Here is an 18,559-nt window from a genome sequence, read left to right on the forward strand (position 1 = left end):
TGAAGCGCACCTTACCGATTTAAACACGCCTCACACTTTGCACCTCCTCTCCCATAGTCCCTTCTTTTTGCCCCTCATAATAGAAGAACAGAACTGGGTAATAACAGTAATGCCGTTGACGGTAACTCTATTGCTTTACAAACTCCCTAAAGCCCTAGTGGCTGCAAACTTTCCATTCTAAACAGCAAGCTCGCCAATAGCCTCCCTCACACTGAAGCAACAAGCAGGTCGCATGGAGGCAGCCATCTTAAGTGTCGCAAAAGGAGAGCACGAGCGAGTCGCGGAAGCCGTGGGCTGCTACTTTTCTTTGCTTTACGGCAGCGGCGAAGAGGAAGGACTCCAGAGGAAGAACGAGGCGCGGATGATTGGCAGGTGGCAGGCGGCCAAAGCGCCGGGTCGCTGGGCAAGCCGTAAAGTGGAGAGTGAAGTTCGCGATGGCTAATCCGCAGTGGCCAGGGCGGCCGTAGGAGAGACGGAAATCTCAAGCTACCTAATTTCACTGCCTCTCCAGCAAGCGCCTCCCCCCAGGGTTGCTTAAATCACGCGTACAGCCCCACAGCTAAATTTGAACCCTTTCTACTTCATTGGGATTTTACTTAAATCGCGATGAGGTTAGTTAAATAATTCGTTGTCGAAGGCGGCAACCCTTAAGCCAGAATCCTAAGCAAGAGGAAAGACTTAAAAGTTCTATGTGTATTTTAGGCTTGACTACGAATAAAGCTTTATTATTGTCGCTGTTGTTACTGCTACTACACTACGTGTGTTAATTAGTTTCAGGATGCGTCTGTTACAAACAACTACAATGTACAACTACAAATTCAGAGGTGCGGAAAGAAGAGAGGCTGTGAGAAACATTTGGACACTGGAACTTCCCCATGAGGATTTCCATGCCAGCGCTACAGCTACGACTGAACCTTGGAGCCAAAGTCCAAGGCCCTGTAGCCCAGGGAATGTGTGCTATGACCACCCAGAGAGAGGAAGATAGAGAAACAAATGCCATTTTATTCCTGTGCCATGACTTAAATGAGTTTAAAATGCAAATACGTACGGAGTCTGCCTTTTCTGGTTGACAGACGGTTTTGCTGTAGAGCTTGTTCTAACATATCAGTCACTTTCTCAAATCATTATGGAGCAATTTAAAAGGTCAAGAAAAGTATTGCAAAGGGCCCACGCTAAAGACCTGTGTAGTATCAGCAACTGATCAACCTGTTAAAGTCTTTTCAAATTCTGACTAGTCCCAGCTGCAATTAGTCCAGCCTTCCTAGAAAGACCTTTACATTACCTTCACAATACTGTAATGCTGTACCTTCTAAACAAAGGCAAAACACTTAAACCCACACAAGCTGTAAAAGTGGGGTCATAAACAAGTTGGCCTAATATTCTAGGAAAAACTACCACATTGAAAGAAGCCAGCTTGCTTGTTCATCAAGAGTTAACAAATAAGGAGGTACTTCATGGCCAAATGGGGATTTGAACCTGGGTCTCCCCAGTCTTAGCCTGACATTTGGAGCACTGGCTCTCAATTAGAGCACTGGCTCTCAATAAAAATGATACTAATTCTGCTGTTATTGTTTTGCTTTTACACAATATTTTATACTTTGTCTCAATTTATTCTTGCTACTTTATTTGAATTGTTGTAAACTATTTTGGGATTCAGCTATCGTGCAATATGTATTATACATATAGCACAGTAAAAAGATGTCTAAAGCAATGACAAGTATATGAACCTATGAAAAGCCAGTGTGGTGTCATGAACAAGAGTGTGGGACTGGGACTCAGGCAATCTGGATGCTAGTTTCCACTCAGCCATGGAGCCATATACAGTGATACCTTGACTCATGAACTTAATCTGTCCCATGACTCTGGTTGCGACCAAATTGCTCGTGAGCCAAGTCAAATTTCTCCATAAGGTTCAATGTAAATAAGGTTAATCTGTTCTGAAACCATTTTTTTAAATCACAAAAAGGAGGGCCAATAAACTGAAGCTCAATCCAGACAAGATGGAGGTCCTTGGTTGGCGGATAGGGCTTCGGAGAGGGTAAATTGAACCTAGTCCTGAATGGGGTTGCACTCCCTCTTAGGGACAAGGTCCGCAGCCTGGGAGTGCTCCTTGACCCGGAGCTTTCATTGGAAGCTCAGGTGACAGCAGTAGTGAAGAGCACTTTCCTCCAGCTTCAGCTGATTCATCAGCTGCGCCCCTACCTGGAGTATGACTGCCTGGCGACGGTGACACATGCGCTGGTGACTTCCCGCCTTGACTTCTGTAACGCGCTCTACGTGGGGCTACCCTTGAAGACGGTCTGGATACTTCAATTGGTTCAAAATAGAGCTGCCAGGCTGCTGACGGGGACTGGGCGTTATGTTCACATGACTCCAGTCCTCCGTCAGCTTCACTGGCTTCCCATTGAAGTCCGGGCCCAATTCAAGGTGTTGGTGATGACCTATAAAGCCCTAAACGGCTTGGGTCCTGGTTAGCTGAAGGAGCGCTTACATCCATATATGCCCGCTCGCCCCTTGAGATCTGCGGGAGAGGCCCTTCTCCGGGAACCCTCCGTGAAGGAAATTAGGAGGGTAGGTACTCGGAGGAGGGCTTTCTCTGCGGTGGCGCCCAATCTATGGAATGCGCTCCCCGGAGAGGTCCGCCTGGCGCCGTCGTTATTTGTTTTTCGGCGCCAGGTGAAGACCTTTTTATTTAAACGTCATTTTAATTGTTAATATTATTTGCTTATTTTATCTGGCCAGGGCGACTTATTTTATATTGCTAATTCGTTGTATATTTGGATGTATTATATTTTAATTTTATGTTGTGAGCTGCCCCGAGGCTTCGGCGAATGGGGCGGCATGGAAATGTTTAAAATAAATAAATACATCCAGCAGTGCTAAACTTGTAAGAGGTGTCTGCTGGTCCACACCTATCCGGCATGGGGGCTCATTAGATAGTTTTCAGTTATTCCCATAAAGCAGGGGTCTCAAACTCAACTTACCTGGGGGCGCTGGAAGTAGAGTCTGGGTGAGGCTGGGCCGTATCAAGTATTCCTCCACCGCGGTGGTGGGGGGCCGCTCATCCCATGGCCAGGCGCCGCCGGCGCTTTGAAGGCCACAGGGCCCCTCCCCCGTGCCCCGCCCGTCCCGACAATTGGCCCGTGGGCCGCGAGTTTGAGACCCCTGCCATAAAGGATTGCTGCTAACCAAATGCTATGACAAAAAGTTTATTAGGAAGATTCTGCAGTAGTAGTCTCTAATTCAGGAAGTTAGTATTATCATGTATCTTCGCAGGTAATGTGTTTCTAGCTTTTACAGTGTATGCATAAAATATTATGAAATCTAAGGGTTTCAGCCTAATTGTAAATTTGTCAATGTGACTGATGTGGCGTGGAGAATGAACTCAGCATATGATGAAAAAATAAAGATCTTGCAGGTGGCATTTCTATTATAAAACTCTGTTCTATTATAAAGCTGTACTGCATTATTTTAACAATCTTTTATAATGACATATAGTATCTGGTCTGTTTTCTTAGAAGAGCCAAACTGTTCTTTCTCTGATGCATCTTTCTCTTGGCATAGTTATAAATTACCAGGTGCTTTTGAATCCTTTACTTACAAAACCTTAATCCAGAAACTGCACTATATTCAGTACTAGCCTGCAGTTTTTATCACTGCCGCCACCATCCCCACGTTATTAATGAAAGGTCTTCTCAGTTTCCTGTTGGGGAAAAATGAATATACAGAAATAAGGTACATTTTTAAAGGGCCAGAATTATATATGTTAGCCTCCACAGTAAGTACCACAGACCTGTTACTGTCATCTTATGTAGTTCTTTGATTCTCAGTAGCTTTAGCAAATAGCAGTTCTATATGCAACACCCATATCTATAAACAAGAAAACAACACATTTTGTGGGACTCCTAAAGATTGAACACTGTGCAGATAATTCTCTTGGTTTTATTTTGTAAGACATAGCTAATGCACCAGATCCTCTATTTTTTCTACAAAGGCATTAGTAGTGACAGTAGTAGTAGATTAGTGATCCCCCGCAGAGGTTTTGTTTAGTATTTCATTTGTACCCCACCTTTTACTAAAAATGACACTCAATATAAGAGGTTTCCTGTATTTTCCATATAAGAATATTGAAGGCATTGTTTGGAGGTGTAGTCTGGTGAAAGTTTTCTGCAGGACAGGAGGTAAGTTCAAACAATGCAATGATAAACACAATCATTTTTATAGCAATAATATTTTTAAATCAATATTTTGGATTACTGCTTAGTTTAACTTGGCAGTCAACATGCTGTATTTGTTTTTGGTCTACTTAGAGCAAACGTATTGAAAGGAATTGGACTTAAGTTTGACTAATGTTGGATTTCTCTAGGCAGCAATGTTATACATACTTATCCTGACTTTACATGGACAGTGGAATTACAAAACCTTATTTCTAGGGATAATTTGAAACATGGTGCTGAATAAATAGCATCCTTTAGAATAATTGCTTTATTCTGAGGCACTAAGTCTAGCATACAGGTTTTTATCTTTCCAAAGAAGAGGAACCACCTGCTGAGCTGCCCACTATTTGGGATTTTCCTGCATGCAGAATTTTTCATGCACTACTTACAGGTCTTTATGGGCTTGTGTGTTTAGCAAGCAATTTTGGCAAGTTTTTTGAAGAGGAAAATTTAATTGTGAAAGCAAAGCAAAGGAAAGCTTTGTTTTCAGTTGACTAATTGTACCATTTTATTACAGTGCCACCTAGAGGTTATGTTGCAGAAAAGCCTGAAAGAAAACATTTGTGTAGTGCTTACATCTCAATTCTGCTAGGAAACTAAATGTAGATACAGTGGATTGAAAACTGGTTAACAGCCTCATATAAAAAGTGGTTCCAGTTGAGGAGATAACTTCAATCCTCTCCTCTTCATTTGCCATGACAGGGCTAATATGCCTTGCCCAAGGGGAGGATACAGAACAGTGAATTAAGAAACTGAGATGGACAGAGTAATTTTGATCTGTAGAAAGGTCCATACTGGATAAGCATTCAGCCTGTTCTGAAAAAGACAGCATTCCCATTATAGCATCAGCTATGCAGTTTGGGAGTGCACCTGGGCCTGGCTTTGTTTCTGAATGCTCTGGCTGTGGCTACAAGTGCTTTTCCACAGCTTCAGCAGCACTTTCGGGTGTTCTTATGTGCCATCAGGTAATCTCCAACTTATGGCAACCCTATGAACGAATGCCTGCCAAGAGTTCTTGTCCTTGACAAGTCATGCTAAGCTCTTATAAACTCAAGGTTCTGGCTTCCTTTATAGAATCTATCCATCTCACATTTGGTCTCCCTTTCCTTATTCTGCCTTTGACTTTCCTTAGCATTGTCTTCTCCAGTGAGTCTTGCCTTCTCATGATATACCTGAAGTACAGCTGCCTCAGTTTTGTCATTTTTGATTCCGGGGAAAGTTCTGGAAAAATGTGCACACAGTTAAACATGCTTTGGTTAAATCCAGGTTAGATTATTCCAATATACTTTATATCAGGGTACTTTTGGAGTGTTTGAAGCTGAAAGTGGTGCAAAATTCTTTTGTCACAGTATTATGAGAGGACAGGTTACTCATTGTATTACCTGATAAGTATCGGCTCTAAATTTTATTCTGGGTAGAGTTCAAAGTGCTAATGATTTAATCCAGAATACCTTTTGATTTTAAAGTTTAATCATGCAATCCTACACAATCATACTAGTTGTAAGTGCCTTGCATACAGTGAGATTTACTTCTAAGTATGTTCATAGGATTGCAGTACAGTTTAAGCACAGCAGTCCCAGTGTGTGTGTGCTTGTGATGGCTCCAAAGCACGGGTCCTCAAACTTTTTCACCAGGGGGCCAGTTGAAAGGTCCTGGTGCTGGGCTGGAAAGGTAGTGCTGGTGGGGCACACGAGCGGGCACAGGTGCGGGGGTGGCGTGTGCGGAGAGGGAGGCGAGGCGAGGAAAGGCAAGGCAAGGCAAGGCGGGGGCGGGCACATGCCACGATGCAGCGGCAGGCGCGCAATGCAGCGGCTTGCTCACTTGGAGAGCATTTTCTCCGAGCAAGCCCAAAACGATCTCCTCGCGAGCAAGCCACCGCCTCCGTGCGAGGCAGGGGGCGGCTGGTGCATACGCGGTGCACTGAAAACCTCTGAGGTGGGCCAGATAAATGGCCATGGCAGGCCAGGCCATAGTTTGAGAACCCATGCTCCAAAGAGTGCTCAGTTGCTTGTTTCTACTGTGTAGTGCAGGCTGACAAAATGTATTTACTTGTTTAAGATTTGTACAGCACATTTAAATCCATTAGAGTGGCTTAGGATAAAATGTTAACATGCAAAATAAATAACTACATTAAAAATAATCTAAAAGCAGAACATTAATTTAAAGAAATCATTCAAAAATATGTGCTAGAACAAAATGATAACCAAAAGTTAACAAGCCTGGAATACAGAAAATGTGCTGGAGAACTTTCTGTTAAATTCCAAGAAAAGGTAGATAATTAATAAGAATATGCATATCCATAAATATTGAAGAACTTTCCATCACAAAATTAATCCAAATTATTATTTCTTTCTAAAAGGAAGCAGCCATTGGGCATTGCTAAAACGTATGAATAAGGGAAACATTCACTGTATTGTGCTGCCAACCATTAGCTGACATATTTACGTCCTTACTGAAAAGACACCGTGGCATCCAATATATACATCAAGTTTTGCTGAATTAATTGTAACATAGGATCTTAGGAGAAGACAATCATGCTAGGTAAAGTTGAAGGCGAAAGAAGAAAAGGAGCACCAACTATGAGATGGATCAATTCCATGAAGTTCAGAAGAGCTTAGCAGGGCTGCCAAGGGCAGGACATTTCGGAGGGCTTTCATTCACAGTGTCATCATAAGTCACAAACAACTGGATGTGTTACCCCTTCCAAAATAGATGCCAGTGAGCTACTCCATTGACTGGACAAAACAGGGTACTCCAATTCATTATTCCATTCTTCTTTAGGTCCCAGTACATCATAGTTTTTCATGAATAATATTGATAAAGATGGATTGTGGGTTTTATTTATTTCATATGGCATAGCAGAATGCAGCATCATTGCATAAAAATCTATTAAAACAGTACATAAAATTTGTATAAAATATAAACCATTTAAAAATAGGAACCATAAATTATTTTAAAAACATGCAATACAAGTGATGAATAAAATTATGGATAAAATTAAGTTATGTACGAGCAGTTACTAAAGTGAGTAGGCCTACGGTCAAAAGTCTAGATCATTTCGCCACTGAACAGCAGTGCCCTCAAGATGATGCAATGTAAACTAGCCGCCTCGTGTTGCAGCCCCGGCAATGTGACTTGTCACAGCTAAATAGTCTACACTTTTGGCTGATAGACTTCACAAGGATTTCCCAGCAAGCAGCAGCAGCATGGATGGATTGTGGGTCAGTGTGGTTGTTCAGCCTAGATCAGCCCTCCAAGTAACAAAGGGGGCTTTGAAGCTGTAAAAGACAAACCTTGATTCTAACAAATGTTTCAGTTGCATATATTGCCATTCAGATATAGCTGGCAAAGCATATTTAGCATGTAACCAGAAAACATCCAGGAAGATTTCATCAGGACCTACAAGCTGACAGAAAAATGAGTCAAACAGAACAAATGTTTTCTTTCTAATATAAAACAAACTGTAGGTTTCCCCATAGTTAATTTTTCATGTGAAAATGACATGAAAGCATGCACCACACCTTACTTTCAGCCATTACTGTAGGAGACATCCTTTTTGTTTTGGTGCGCCAAGAAACCAATGCAATCCATTTGGGAATAAGTTTCAAACATGAAGATTCCAAAAATGATCAAGGAAAGGAATCCAATCTAAGCAGAAAAGACCAAAACATAGTACAAGTCAACAGGCCTGATGATAGGAAGAAAGATCAAGGAAGCAAAATCCACTCTAATGGAAATGTTCTGCCCTTTACAAAGATATTCATAGCCAACTAGTATTCCATAGGAATTTATAAAATGCAAATCACTGGTACAATATATTCATAATGCCCATTTACAAGTATAGCATTTCTATTCAGAACTAACTGCCATTTTATACTTTCTTGAGAAGCAGCTCCCTATATACACAGCATTACTCTAAACAGGAAGTTACCATAAGTTGGATAATTAAATCCATTCTATCCCTGATAAGGATTCAGCTATCAAACCAATTTGAACCAATAAAAGGGGCTTTGTGTTATGGAGGAAACCTGAATTTCCAGTGACATTCAAGGAGTAACTTCACATTGGGAACCTGTAACTTTGGAGCAAGTGCAAGTCAGTCCAAACAGGGTAAAAACCACTTACTTGCACAGGTGAACCACTACCAACAGTCAAAATTTGGCATGGTCTGATTATAAGTTCCAGAAGAACTGAATCATCCATATGCCTGTGCTTGTTTTGAAGATCAAATGTTTAATTTATACTTCAATCACATCTGTACTGCAGAAGAAAAATCTAGTTGATTAAAATGAAGTTATTCAAATATTTCATTAAAGTAAAACTGCTTGTCAGTGTGAAAAGAATATAAATTAAGAAGCTTGATCATAAGTAAAATATGAAGTTGTCTTCCTGTCATCATTAATCTTGACTTGTTTAACTTCAGAACATTGGGGATTTATTAATCATTAGGAATTTGGGCATTACTGTATTGTTGAAAATATTCAGTGCATTATTTGAAGTGGAGTTTTGCCATTCACAGCCCTTTGTCACCCTGGCAATGCTATGTGGTTTTCCTCTTATGCAGAGGAGCCTGGGTGGATTATAAAATTGGATGAGGTTAAAGTTGATCAAGTCTTATTTGTAGGTTTTTAAATGCTTGCTCATTAATCTTTCCTAGACTGTCATATATGCAAATAATGGGCAAGATTAATTTACCATCAATATGCAGTTCACAGCAAAATTAAGATAATTAACAAACCATATGAAGTTTCCTGTATTGACAAGCAAAACAGAAATGCTTAATGCAATGCTTTGTGTTTTACTGAACAATTCAAATAAGGCTGCTTATCCAGAAATGCATTCACTGCCAATGGTCACAATCATAGTAAAAATGGCTTTGTTTTGTTGGTGAATTTCTTTGAAAGCCCAGTGTTGGGTTATTACACAGAAGGTTTTAGGATAAATTAATGCACGACTACATGAGCTTTGTTTCTATTACGAATAATATTTTTCATAATTCTTAAGTTTATCTATTGCATCAGAACTTAATTACATATTCATAAATGAAAGATGACTATCCCAGAATGCTAACATGGTGTTTAGTCTCAGAATAATGTACACTGAGCTAGTCTGCTTGTTTACATAAAGCCACAGGACTTATTCACACCCTTTCTTTCAAGGTTTATTGTCAATCTTACAAAGTGCATGCATCTTTGAATGGTTTTGCGGTTTCAAAGTATTGGTCTTGGATTCCGCTAATATAAATGCGTATCTTTAAAAAGCTACAAATTATCAAGTTAGAGTTATTTTGCTGATATATCTACACCAAAGGAGGAGAACATACCAACGTATCTGAAGAGGATCTAAAGAGTCCAGCACACTATGCCAGTAACCATATCCGCCATAGTGCTGGCATAATAAGATTTCCACTGAATCCTGTAGCCCTTAACCAGCATAACTCAATTATAGGACAGTACTCTTAATTAGTGTGATACTATGAATGTAACTTTAATATTTTACTATAGTTTAATTAAGATTTTAAATTCTATTGGCATATCACATTCTTTTTGTTAATCATATTTTTATCCAATTTTTTTGTGGTTATCTGACAAGCGAGCTTCAAATTGCAAAAAGATCTCCATATAAACGCAAAGATTGTATTTTGTACCATTTAATGATAAGATTCAATCCAGACAAGATGGAGGTCCTCTTGGTGACTGGATGTCATTCCAGTTGGGAGATAGTCAATCTGTCATGGATGGGGTTGCACATGCATAAAGAACAAGATTCATAGTTTGGGGGTGCTCCTGGACCCAGAATTGTCGCTTGAGTCACAAGCAATTAAATGGATTTGGATTAAGTGGCACGGACTGCCTTTTATCTGCTAAGGCTGATCTACCAACGATGACCCTATCGGGATGAACAGAGCCTGGGTACAGTTATCCATGCTCTGGTAACCTCTTGTCTGTATGTGGAGCTGCCTTTGAAAATGGTCTGGAATTTCTAACTGATCAGAACAGAGCAGCATGGCTGTTAATGGGGACTGGCCCACAAGATCACATCACACCAGTCCTTATTCAGCTGCGTTGGCTGACAGCTGAAGTCTGGTCCCAAGTCAGTGATGGTTATAACATTTAATGCCCTAAACAGCTTGTGATCAGGTTATCTGAAGGAATGCCTTCACCTGTATGTCCCTACACGGTCTCCAAGATCATCCACTGAGGTTCTTCTCAGGAAGCCCCCTACCAAAAGAAGTAAGGGGGGCAGTGATCAGGAGAAGGATGTTTTCACTAGTGGCACTCTGTTTGTGGAACATACTTCACAGAGAGGTATGCTTGGCACCATCTATGTTTTGGGTGCCAAGTAAAAACTTAATTTTCCAACTCTTTTAATAGATAGGCACTAGTTTTAATGTTGCTTTTATGATTATTGCTGTTATGTCATGTGCTCATCCTGACTATAGTCACTGTAGGTTGTTGATGCTGTTATACTGGTATTATTTTATTGTGTTATTTAAATGTTATTGCTTGTCTATAGGTTTTGTAAAAAAAAAATTAAACCACTCAAAGCTCCTTCAGGTTATGGGGAAGTATAGAAGTGCAATAAATAAGATCCATGGAGTTTGAATATCTACAAGTTATTTGTTTGGATCAGGACTTAACATCAAGAATTTTAACACAGCGATTATAAGTTTCAATTCCACTGTGTTTAATAGCACATACGTCTTAGCAAACGGGTTTAGGCTGGAGCTTCAAAGTGAAATTCTCTTAGAATTAAGCTCCAATAAAGCTGGCAAGGCGTTTGAGTAAACATAAACACACCGGTTACGAGGACAGCCATGCAACGGCTTGACTTCTAGCTCTAGGAGCCATCACATACACACTCAGAATCACGCTGTATTTTGGAGTTTCTGCATGCTGAAACTCTCCCCATGTAGAGAAGAAAACCGGCTGCCTTACTTGGACATAAATAAGGATTTCCTCTAAATCAAATTAGATAGAAACCCTGCTTTGCGAGTGTGTGCGCCAGTCTATTCTGCCTCTGGTTTTAATTTGGTATTGCGATGATGTAATTGGTTTTATTCTTCGCTGTTTTTATTCTACCCCGTTTTTAGCTTTTGTTCGAACGATTGTTTTACTATGTTTATAATGTATTGTTCATCACTTACAGAAGGTTATTGGGTGGTTTAGAAGGACAGTAAGTAAATAAACATTTGTCTCGATTCAGTTGCTTCAAGCAACTTGCTGTAACCTTTGATCTTTTAAAATATCGTACCTCTTCATTTGCTGTGGGTTTGTTGCAGCTGTATAAACCGGCTGTCCCCCACCCAGAAGTTCACCGGATACCTTCTGGTTGTGTCCTCATCCCAGGACTACATCGTGGCCTAGGGTAATTTCTGGGTGGTCGGTGGGTTAGTCTTGACAGTCTTGCCCCCCCCCCATACTAGTGAATTGAGGGGACGCACTTTCCGAGTGCCTGCGTACCGTGGCCGCCTCTCCGCCGCGTGCTGTTTGTTTCACTCGCGGTGTGAAGGAGGGAGGCTGCCTGCCGTTGTAGCAGCAGCAGCCGTTGTTGCCGCCGCCAAGAGAGAAGCGCAATCCCGCGTGGGAGAGAAGGCTCTAGGACCCAGGGGGACGCGGGACGGCCGGGCACTCCAAGCCAGATTGCAAATTCTCCTCCGTGACTCAGTCGGCTCCGCGCAGCGCACAGTAGGCGGCGGGCAGTGGCGGCCGGAGCTGAGACTCGCAAGCAGCAGGTCCGTGTTCCTCGGCGAGAGCCAGGGTGCGGCGGCGGGGCCTCTGTGTGGGCGAACGGAGAGGGCCGGACTGAGCTGCCCTCCTGGCTGGGGCCTAGCGTCACCACTGCCGCCACCGCCTCTGCTTCTGCTGCTAACGGCGGCCGCCTCCGCCTGTTGTCTTTGCAGAGCGCCAAGATGGAGTACGAGTGGAAGCCCGACGAGCAGGGGCTTCAGCAGATCTTGCAGCTGCTGAAGGAGTCGCAGTCCCCGGACACCACGACGCAGAGAGCCGTGCAACAAGTATCCTCCCAACAGGGGAAAACGGCGGGGGCCTGCGGGTAGCTGGCTGGGAGGGAGGAAGGGCGGGGGAGCGAGGGCAAGGCCGGTTGGCCCGGCGCTGAACGGGGACATGGCCGGGCCCAGCGGCTGGGGCAGTTTGCTGCGCTGCCCCTGAGGCCCAGTGAGAGGGGTTGAGCGCAGCGTTTCACTCGCTTTGTCGTTCCGGAAAGGAGGGCTGGACTTGGGGCGGCGGCGGCGGGCCGCTTTTCTACATCGGCCGGGGTAGCGAGCCAGCAGAGGCCGCGGGGGCGTTTTAGGCCCAGCCTCCGCTCGGCCGTGGCGCGGGCTTTGAACCGCGAAAGGAGGCTGTGGGCGGCGGCGGCGGCGCCCCTCCCCCAGGCCAGCCCCGCACCTGTTGCGAGCCTGGCGCCGGGCCCCGCTTTTTCTTTTTAAAGGCTTGGCAGCTCCGGTGTCGGTCGCTTCCCCACACCCCCATGGGGCCTGTGTCACACTCCGGCTTGTAGCAGTGGCGGGCTCTACCATCTTCCTTTCAGTGGTTTTGTTAGGGCCCCTGGTGCGCCTCGCCGATTAATCTGTCTGTTGTGGCCGTGGATACTTGCCTGTTGGGCTACCTTCTTGCAGGTGTATTTGGAGGCGGGGGGGGGGGGGGCTGGTTAGGTAACGAGCTTTTTTGCTTTCTCCTTTTTTTGGTGGGGTAGGTAAAGGGATTATGTGTTTATTATTGTAGTCAAAAGGGGAAAGGTCACCTTCAGAAAAATAGACTTGAAATGTGCCAATTTATAGTTCTGCGTTTTCCTTTTGGTGCATTATGAAATAACCCAATCCCTTTTGTGGGCTCTCTAGAGAGCTGAGGAAAAGATTGTCTGTGTAGGAAATAATCACAAACTACAATAATACAAATGCCAGTCAAATCAAAGGTGCCTGTTGTTGGCATGCCATACTTAGATGTGTGTTAATATTACAATATAAGTGTTTGTGGATAAATCATTATACAGTTAAGAGCCAAAGTACTTGCTCTTGTTTTTCCCTAGAATACGGTTGTGGCTATGACCCCAAAGATTGAATATAGTCTTCTACTCTGCCATAGTTCCTCTCCCTTTCCATGTATGCCTTAGGTTAGTTTCAGAAATATGCAACTAATTTTGAACCTCCCTAATAGCGCCCCCCCCACCCCCGTGCTTTTAATGTTCCCAAGCACAACACAGGTGGTAGTTTTTCCTGGCAGCTTTAAATCAACATAGAGCTGGCTGCAGGCCTGTTCTTCTTTTACTTTTCACCTCAGCAAGTGGATTGGAAGCTCAATTACTACATTTCTGGTCAGGGGGTCATAACATCTTAGGAAAAGATGAGAGAGGAGTTTGAACTTTCCTCTTCCAACATCTAAATGTCTTTACTGAAATTTTTATGTCTTGAGAACCATTGGTGTAGTAATGAGAAAAGAAGCCATTCCCTGTATATCTACAGTCTTACATGGGTCCTTTAATCTAGTATTCATAATAAATATTACCTACATTACAAAAATTGCCTACCCCAAATGTATTCTGTGCTGATCCTTCTCCCTTTTATGTGGTACATTATCCTTAATTTAAAAACAAAACAAGACAAATCAAAAAACCAAACCCAACCTTCAAATATAAAGGTTAGGGAGAAGCATGTACTTTGCCAAAACACTGTAAGATGGCTGGAATATTTGATGCATCCTTCCTCCCTTTTGATCATTAATTGGGTTATAAGGAGGATGTATGTAGCAGCCCACTTTCAGAAGATTTTTTTCTCTTGTGTAAACAGCTGTATCTCCAAACTGCACTCGAACTGCCTTGCATCCATTCTGATTGCTGAGCTGCTCTCCATTCTGGCAATGAGTACCTCTCTGCTGATAGATGAAGGAGCTTCACCTTGCCTTCTGCAGCATACTTTATTGAAGTATGTGTGTGTGTGTCTTTATGTTATCTGCTCTGTTTTATTAGCCTTTAGACAGAGGCTCCTGATTTTGATAAAGTAGCATACAGCTTGCCCAGATTTTGTAATAAGGGAAATTAATTGGGTATGCTATCTTGCTAGAATGACAAATAACAAATGGTAATGCAGAGACTTATGGTATCTTCAGTATTTTGTTTCCAGAAGTGACAAAGTGCAGAAAACCCATTTTGAGTCCAGCCAGAATAGATTAGAATAGAATAGAATGCTGTATTAACACCATAGTGTTTTCTTTTGATTTCATGTATTCTGCATTCTTAGTATGGCATACCAAAATATGCATACATGCACTTGAATGCATATGAATAATATTTTAGTTACTTATAGCAAAATCTTACGTGCATCTGCCTAGGAATAAGATCCCCTGAATTTACTGGGACTTACTCCCATGCAATTGTGTAGGTTGAAGGTTTAGTACTTGTTTACAGGCATATTTTATTTCATACTGTGTATGCATAAAATGTCCCAATTCATCTGCTTCAGATTCAGACTGTACTCCTAGACTTTGACACAGCTCCAGTGACAGTGTGGCTCTGATAGTGCAACTTTTCATAGTAGCCTAAGTCTGAAATCCTATATATGCTTCCGGGAAAATCACATTGAACTTGGTGGTATATCTTTGTTAGTAGATGTGGGTAAGATCAGGCTGTCAGACAATTAGTATGTGAATGTTTTGAAGTTTTAACAGGTATACTTAGGACAGATGAAATCCTTGTCCTGAGTTCTTCAAACATGACATACCAGGTTTTGCAGCTGTAGACAGCTGTGAGAATCAATCTGTGAGCAATTTTCAATAATTACTTTAAAAGGCAGCAAAATCTAGACAAGACTTAAGTATTGAAGGTACCTGAACCCAGAAAAGAAACTGATTTACTACCATTTACTCTGAATCTGGATGGTCCCTGTCTATGCCACCCTTCATTGAGCAGCAGAGGAATGGACTGTATTGCATGTGCTTCCAGCACAGAAGTACTGAAAAGTGCATGACTGGCTTGTCAAAAAGATTCATGTATGCCTCCCACACAGTGGTGTACTATTTTTTCCAATTTTTCCAATCTTGGTTGTTGGAGACAGCTACTACTTACTATTGGAAACCAGTAGACTGGCTAATGACAGAACTGTATGAGATGTGCTGAACTACCTAGCTGTACAGTGTGTATTGTCTTAATTATCTTTGACCAGGTGTTAGATGTTCTAGACTTCCACCATTAATCTTCTAAAAATAGTTTTAGCCAGTTCTGTGTGCAGTGGAAATTTGCAGTTTTTCATTTCTTACATGAAATGGACTTTAACAAAATACTCTACTTTAGAAACTGGAACAACTCAATCAGTATCCAGACTTCAACAACTACTTGATCTTTGTTCTTACAAAGCTAAAATCTGAAGGTGAGTCAGTTCTGTATCATTTTACAACGTACTTGCAGAACTAGATCATATAGGCAGATGCTGTAAGTTTCTGGGTTTCTTGTAGATTGCATTAGTGTACTAGGGTAGATTACATGTGAATGTGTTACTTTGAAATAAAAGCAATTTGTTTGCATGTAAATCTGTTTTAGATAGGACGGTGAGTGTTGTGTAACATAATGGTAGATGGTTCCAAGAGTCTCCTTTAAGGAAAAAAGCCAGTATATTCATGTGAGTAAAACTCTAGCATATTCTGACATGACTGCAATAATATTATGGAGAGACAACATTTGTTCTATGGCAAGTGATATTTTTTTGAGTTGTGGTGTTTTTGTTCATAGTATATGTTTATGGAAATAAACTGATAGTAAACTTCATACATAAACTCCCTTATCTATGGAGAAACAATGCAGGTGATGTCTGCTTAACAGTATACAAAGGAATTCTGTGGTTTTCTTAGCTTCCATACAGTACAGTTTTCATTCTTCATGTGTGCAGTTCAGTACTACCAGTTGTTCAATATTTTATGCCCCTTTAGTAGTCTAGCTTACTATAATTTAACAATGACTTAGCATGGAATGTGTTAGGCTCCACTTTCTTAAAACAAAAAAAAAAATCTGACTTTGATGCATGGTTCCTTTTTGAGGACTTTTAAGACAAGGGTCCACAATAATGCATTTTCTGTGAAATCATGCAAGACCCCAGTAATTCAGGTGACAGTGGAATATGGTGTGTGTATGAGCAGTATACCTATTGTTTGGGTTTTGTCTGTCTTTATAACTTTAATAGTGCAATTCTGCATGTTTATTCAGAAGTAAGTGTAACTGAGTTCAGTGGCGGCTTCACTCCCAGGTAAGCAAGTGTAACCTGAGTCTGGTTGTCCATACTGTGGATATTTCATAACAAAATTTTGTATTTTAAAACCCTCAAGATTGTGTATGATTGAATCAGCTGTGGGTTATATTCTAAGGCCAGAATATCAGAGTCTAGCCTAATGGGGAATTATCTAACAGGGAACAGGAGGTAGACATGTCTGTCAACTCTTTGAAATACAGTCAAAAGAGTTCTTTATTGGGATTTGTTTGAACAACTTTTAGAGAAAGAAATTTGTACTAAAAGTTTTAGTAAAAAATAAAATTAATTATGTATGGTTTATAATTCATAGTTGAATATTAATGCAAAGCAGCTGTTTTCTTACGGAAAGAGATTTGCTCTTAAATTTGCTCTTTCAATTGGTTTCAGTGTAGTAAATCAATAAATACATCCAATTGGCCTCAAGCATTTTTGAGTCAATGGCAGAAAAAGTTCTGTGGCAGTTCTGTAAAATATGAATGACTTACATTCACATAACAAGATTATTGGGATGGCCTTTGCCTTGGTGTAAAAGCTATGGGAATTTGAGGCAACTCTGGTAAAGATCCCAGGATCTCATTCTGAACAAATGACTTGCTACTTATTCTAAAGATACTTGTGTCTGAAGAGACTCTGGATTGTGGGACATTGCTCTCAAGATGTTACTGGTACTATTGCCTCAGAGTACAAACTTAAGGTATATTAAGACATCTGTTGTTTAAGGCGTACAAAGACATTTGTTATATTCTATAACGAATTGTGTTCCAAGGCAAGAGATTATTTGACATACATACCTGACTTGGAATATTGTTTGGGAGCAATTGAATGCCAGCACACTTGCTCACTCCCACATGTAAATCAGGTCATAGTGTAAGATCAGGATGTAAGTGCAAATTGGGCCTTGACACAGAATCATTATCACAGTTTAAAATCTTTACTTCTGTGTAATGGCTACCTTTATATAAAGTTATTGAACTTTTTAATGTGCACCTACATTTTACCATGTTTGTCATATAATTCTTTATATGAAAGTTTTTGTAGTGTTTTACCATTTATTATTTTACTAAAATATTATATATATGCTTAGCATTTCCACTTATTTATAAGTAAGACTTGTTGAGATCAATGTGACTTGCTCTCTGATAAGTGAGCATAGGATTACAAAGTAATGTTCTAAAGTATTCTTATTACAGATGAACCAACACGGTCACTGAGTGGACTCATTTTGAAGAATAATGTAAAAGCTCATTTCCACAATTTCCCTAATGGAGTAACTGACTTCATTAAAAGCGAGTGTTTAAATAATATTGGTGACTCCTCTCCGCTAATCAGAGCCACTGTAGGTGAGTTGTGGATTTAAAGTCCTGATTTTGGTGACTTGTGTTGAATCACTAGCAAATTTTTGAGCATGCTTTTCTAAAGGGTTTCTTAAACCCTTAGAGAAAAAAACAACTCAGTGACTGAGAAGTTCAAATACTTCAATATATATTGTAATGCATATTGGGTTACTCTGGTATATATTATGGCAACTGATACATTCAGACATAAATTTAGTAATGTATTCCAAGCCCTCTGTTCATACTGTCACAGAAAATAGCATGGCTGATACTTTATCCCTTTCAGTGTTTCATTTTGACCAATGCTTCTTCTGAAGATTTATAGTTTTCCTCACTCAGTGGATGAATAGAACAGACAGCAAACTCAGGGCCAGAACTAAAACAACCTTTTATATCTTTCTTGGAGAGGAGAGAACCTGCCAAAGCAGAGCATGACTGTACTGCTGCTTCTGAGCTTTGCTTGGGAGTTGGCCTACCAGAACAAAATTTCTTCTTTTCTTCCCATGATCATCTCTGTAGTCAGGGACAACAGGGGCTGCTAGGCTTAACATTTCTGAGCCTCCTCATCTCACTCGCCATGTGCCACACTCCTGTTTACCACTTCTTTGGCAAAAACTTTCAACTTCATGACTAAACATTAAATTTGGTTGTAAAGTTCAGCTGATTATAATATATGCTCATATTTCTTTTGACAAAGACACATTTTACAAATGGAAGTTTTTTTGCTGCATCTACAAACTACATTATTAAAGAAG

At 41.1% G+C, this 18,559-nt stretch overlaps 1 protein-coding gene across 1 annotated transcript in view; it reads left to right on the forward strand.

Annotated features, from left to right (window-relative positions):
• Positions 1–11,864: 11,864 nt before the first annotated feature.
• The window catches only part of TNPO1 (transportin 1), a 41,650-nt gene continuing 34,955 nt past the window's right edge, over positions 11,865–18,559 (forward strand). The window contains exons 1-4 of the mRNA XM_044446334.1: positions 11,865–11,952; positions 12,121–12,234; positions 15,522–15,597; positions 17,661–17,810. Of these exons, the coding sequence (XP_044302269.1) occupies positions 12,130–12,234; positions 15,522–15,597; positions 17,661–17,810 (331 nt within the window). The 5' untranslated portion in view covers positions 11,865–11,952; positions 12,121–12,129. The remainder of the gene's footprint in view (positions 11,953–12,120; positions 12,235–15,521; positions 15,598–17,660; positions 17,811–18,559) is intronic.

This window comes from Varanus komodoensis, unplaced genomic scaffold, assembly GCF_004798865.1.
Source record: "Varanus komodoensis strain SLA01 unplaced genomic scaffold, ASM479886v1 scaffold5, whole genome shotgun sequence".
NCBI classification, from domain to species: domain Eukaryota; kingdom Metazoa; phylum Chordata; class Lepidosauria; order Squamata; family Varanidae; genus Varanus; species Varanus komodoensis.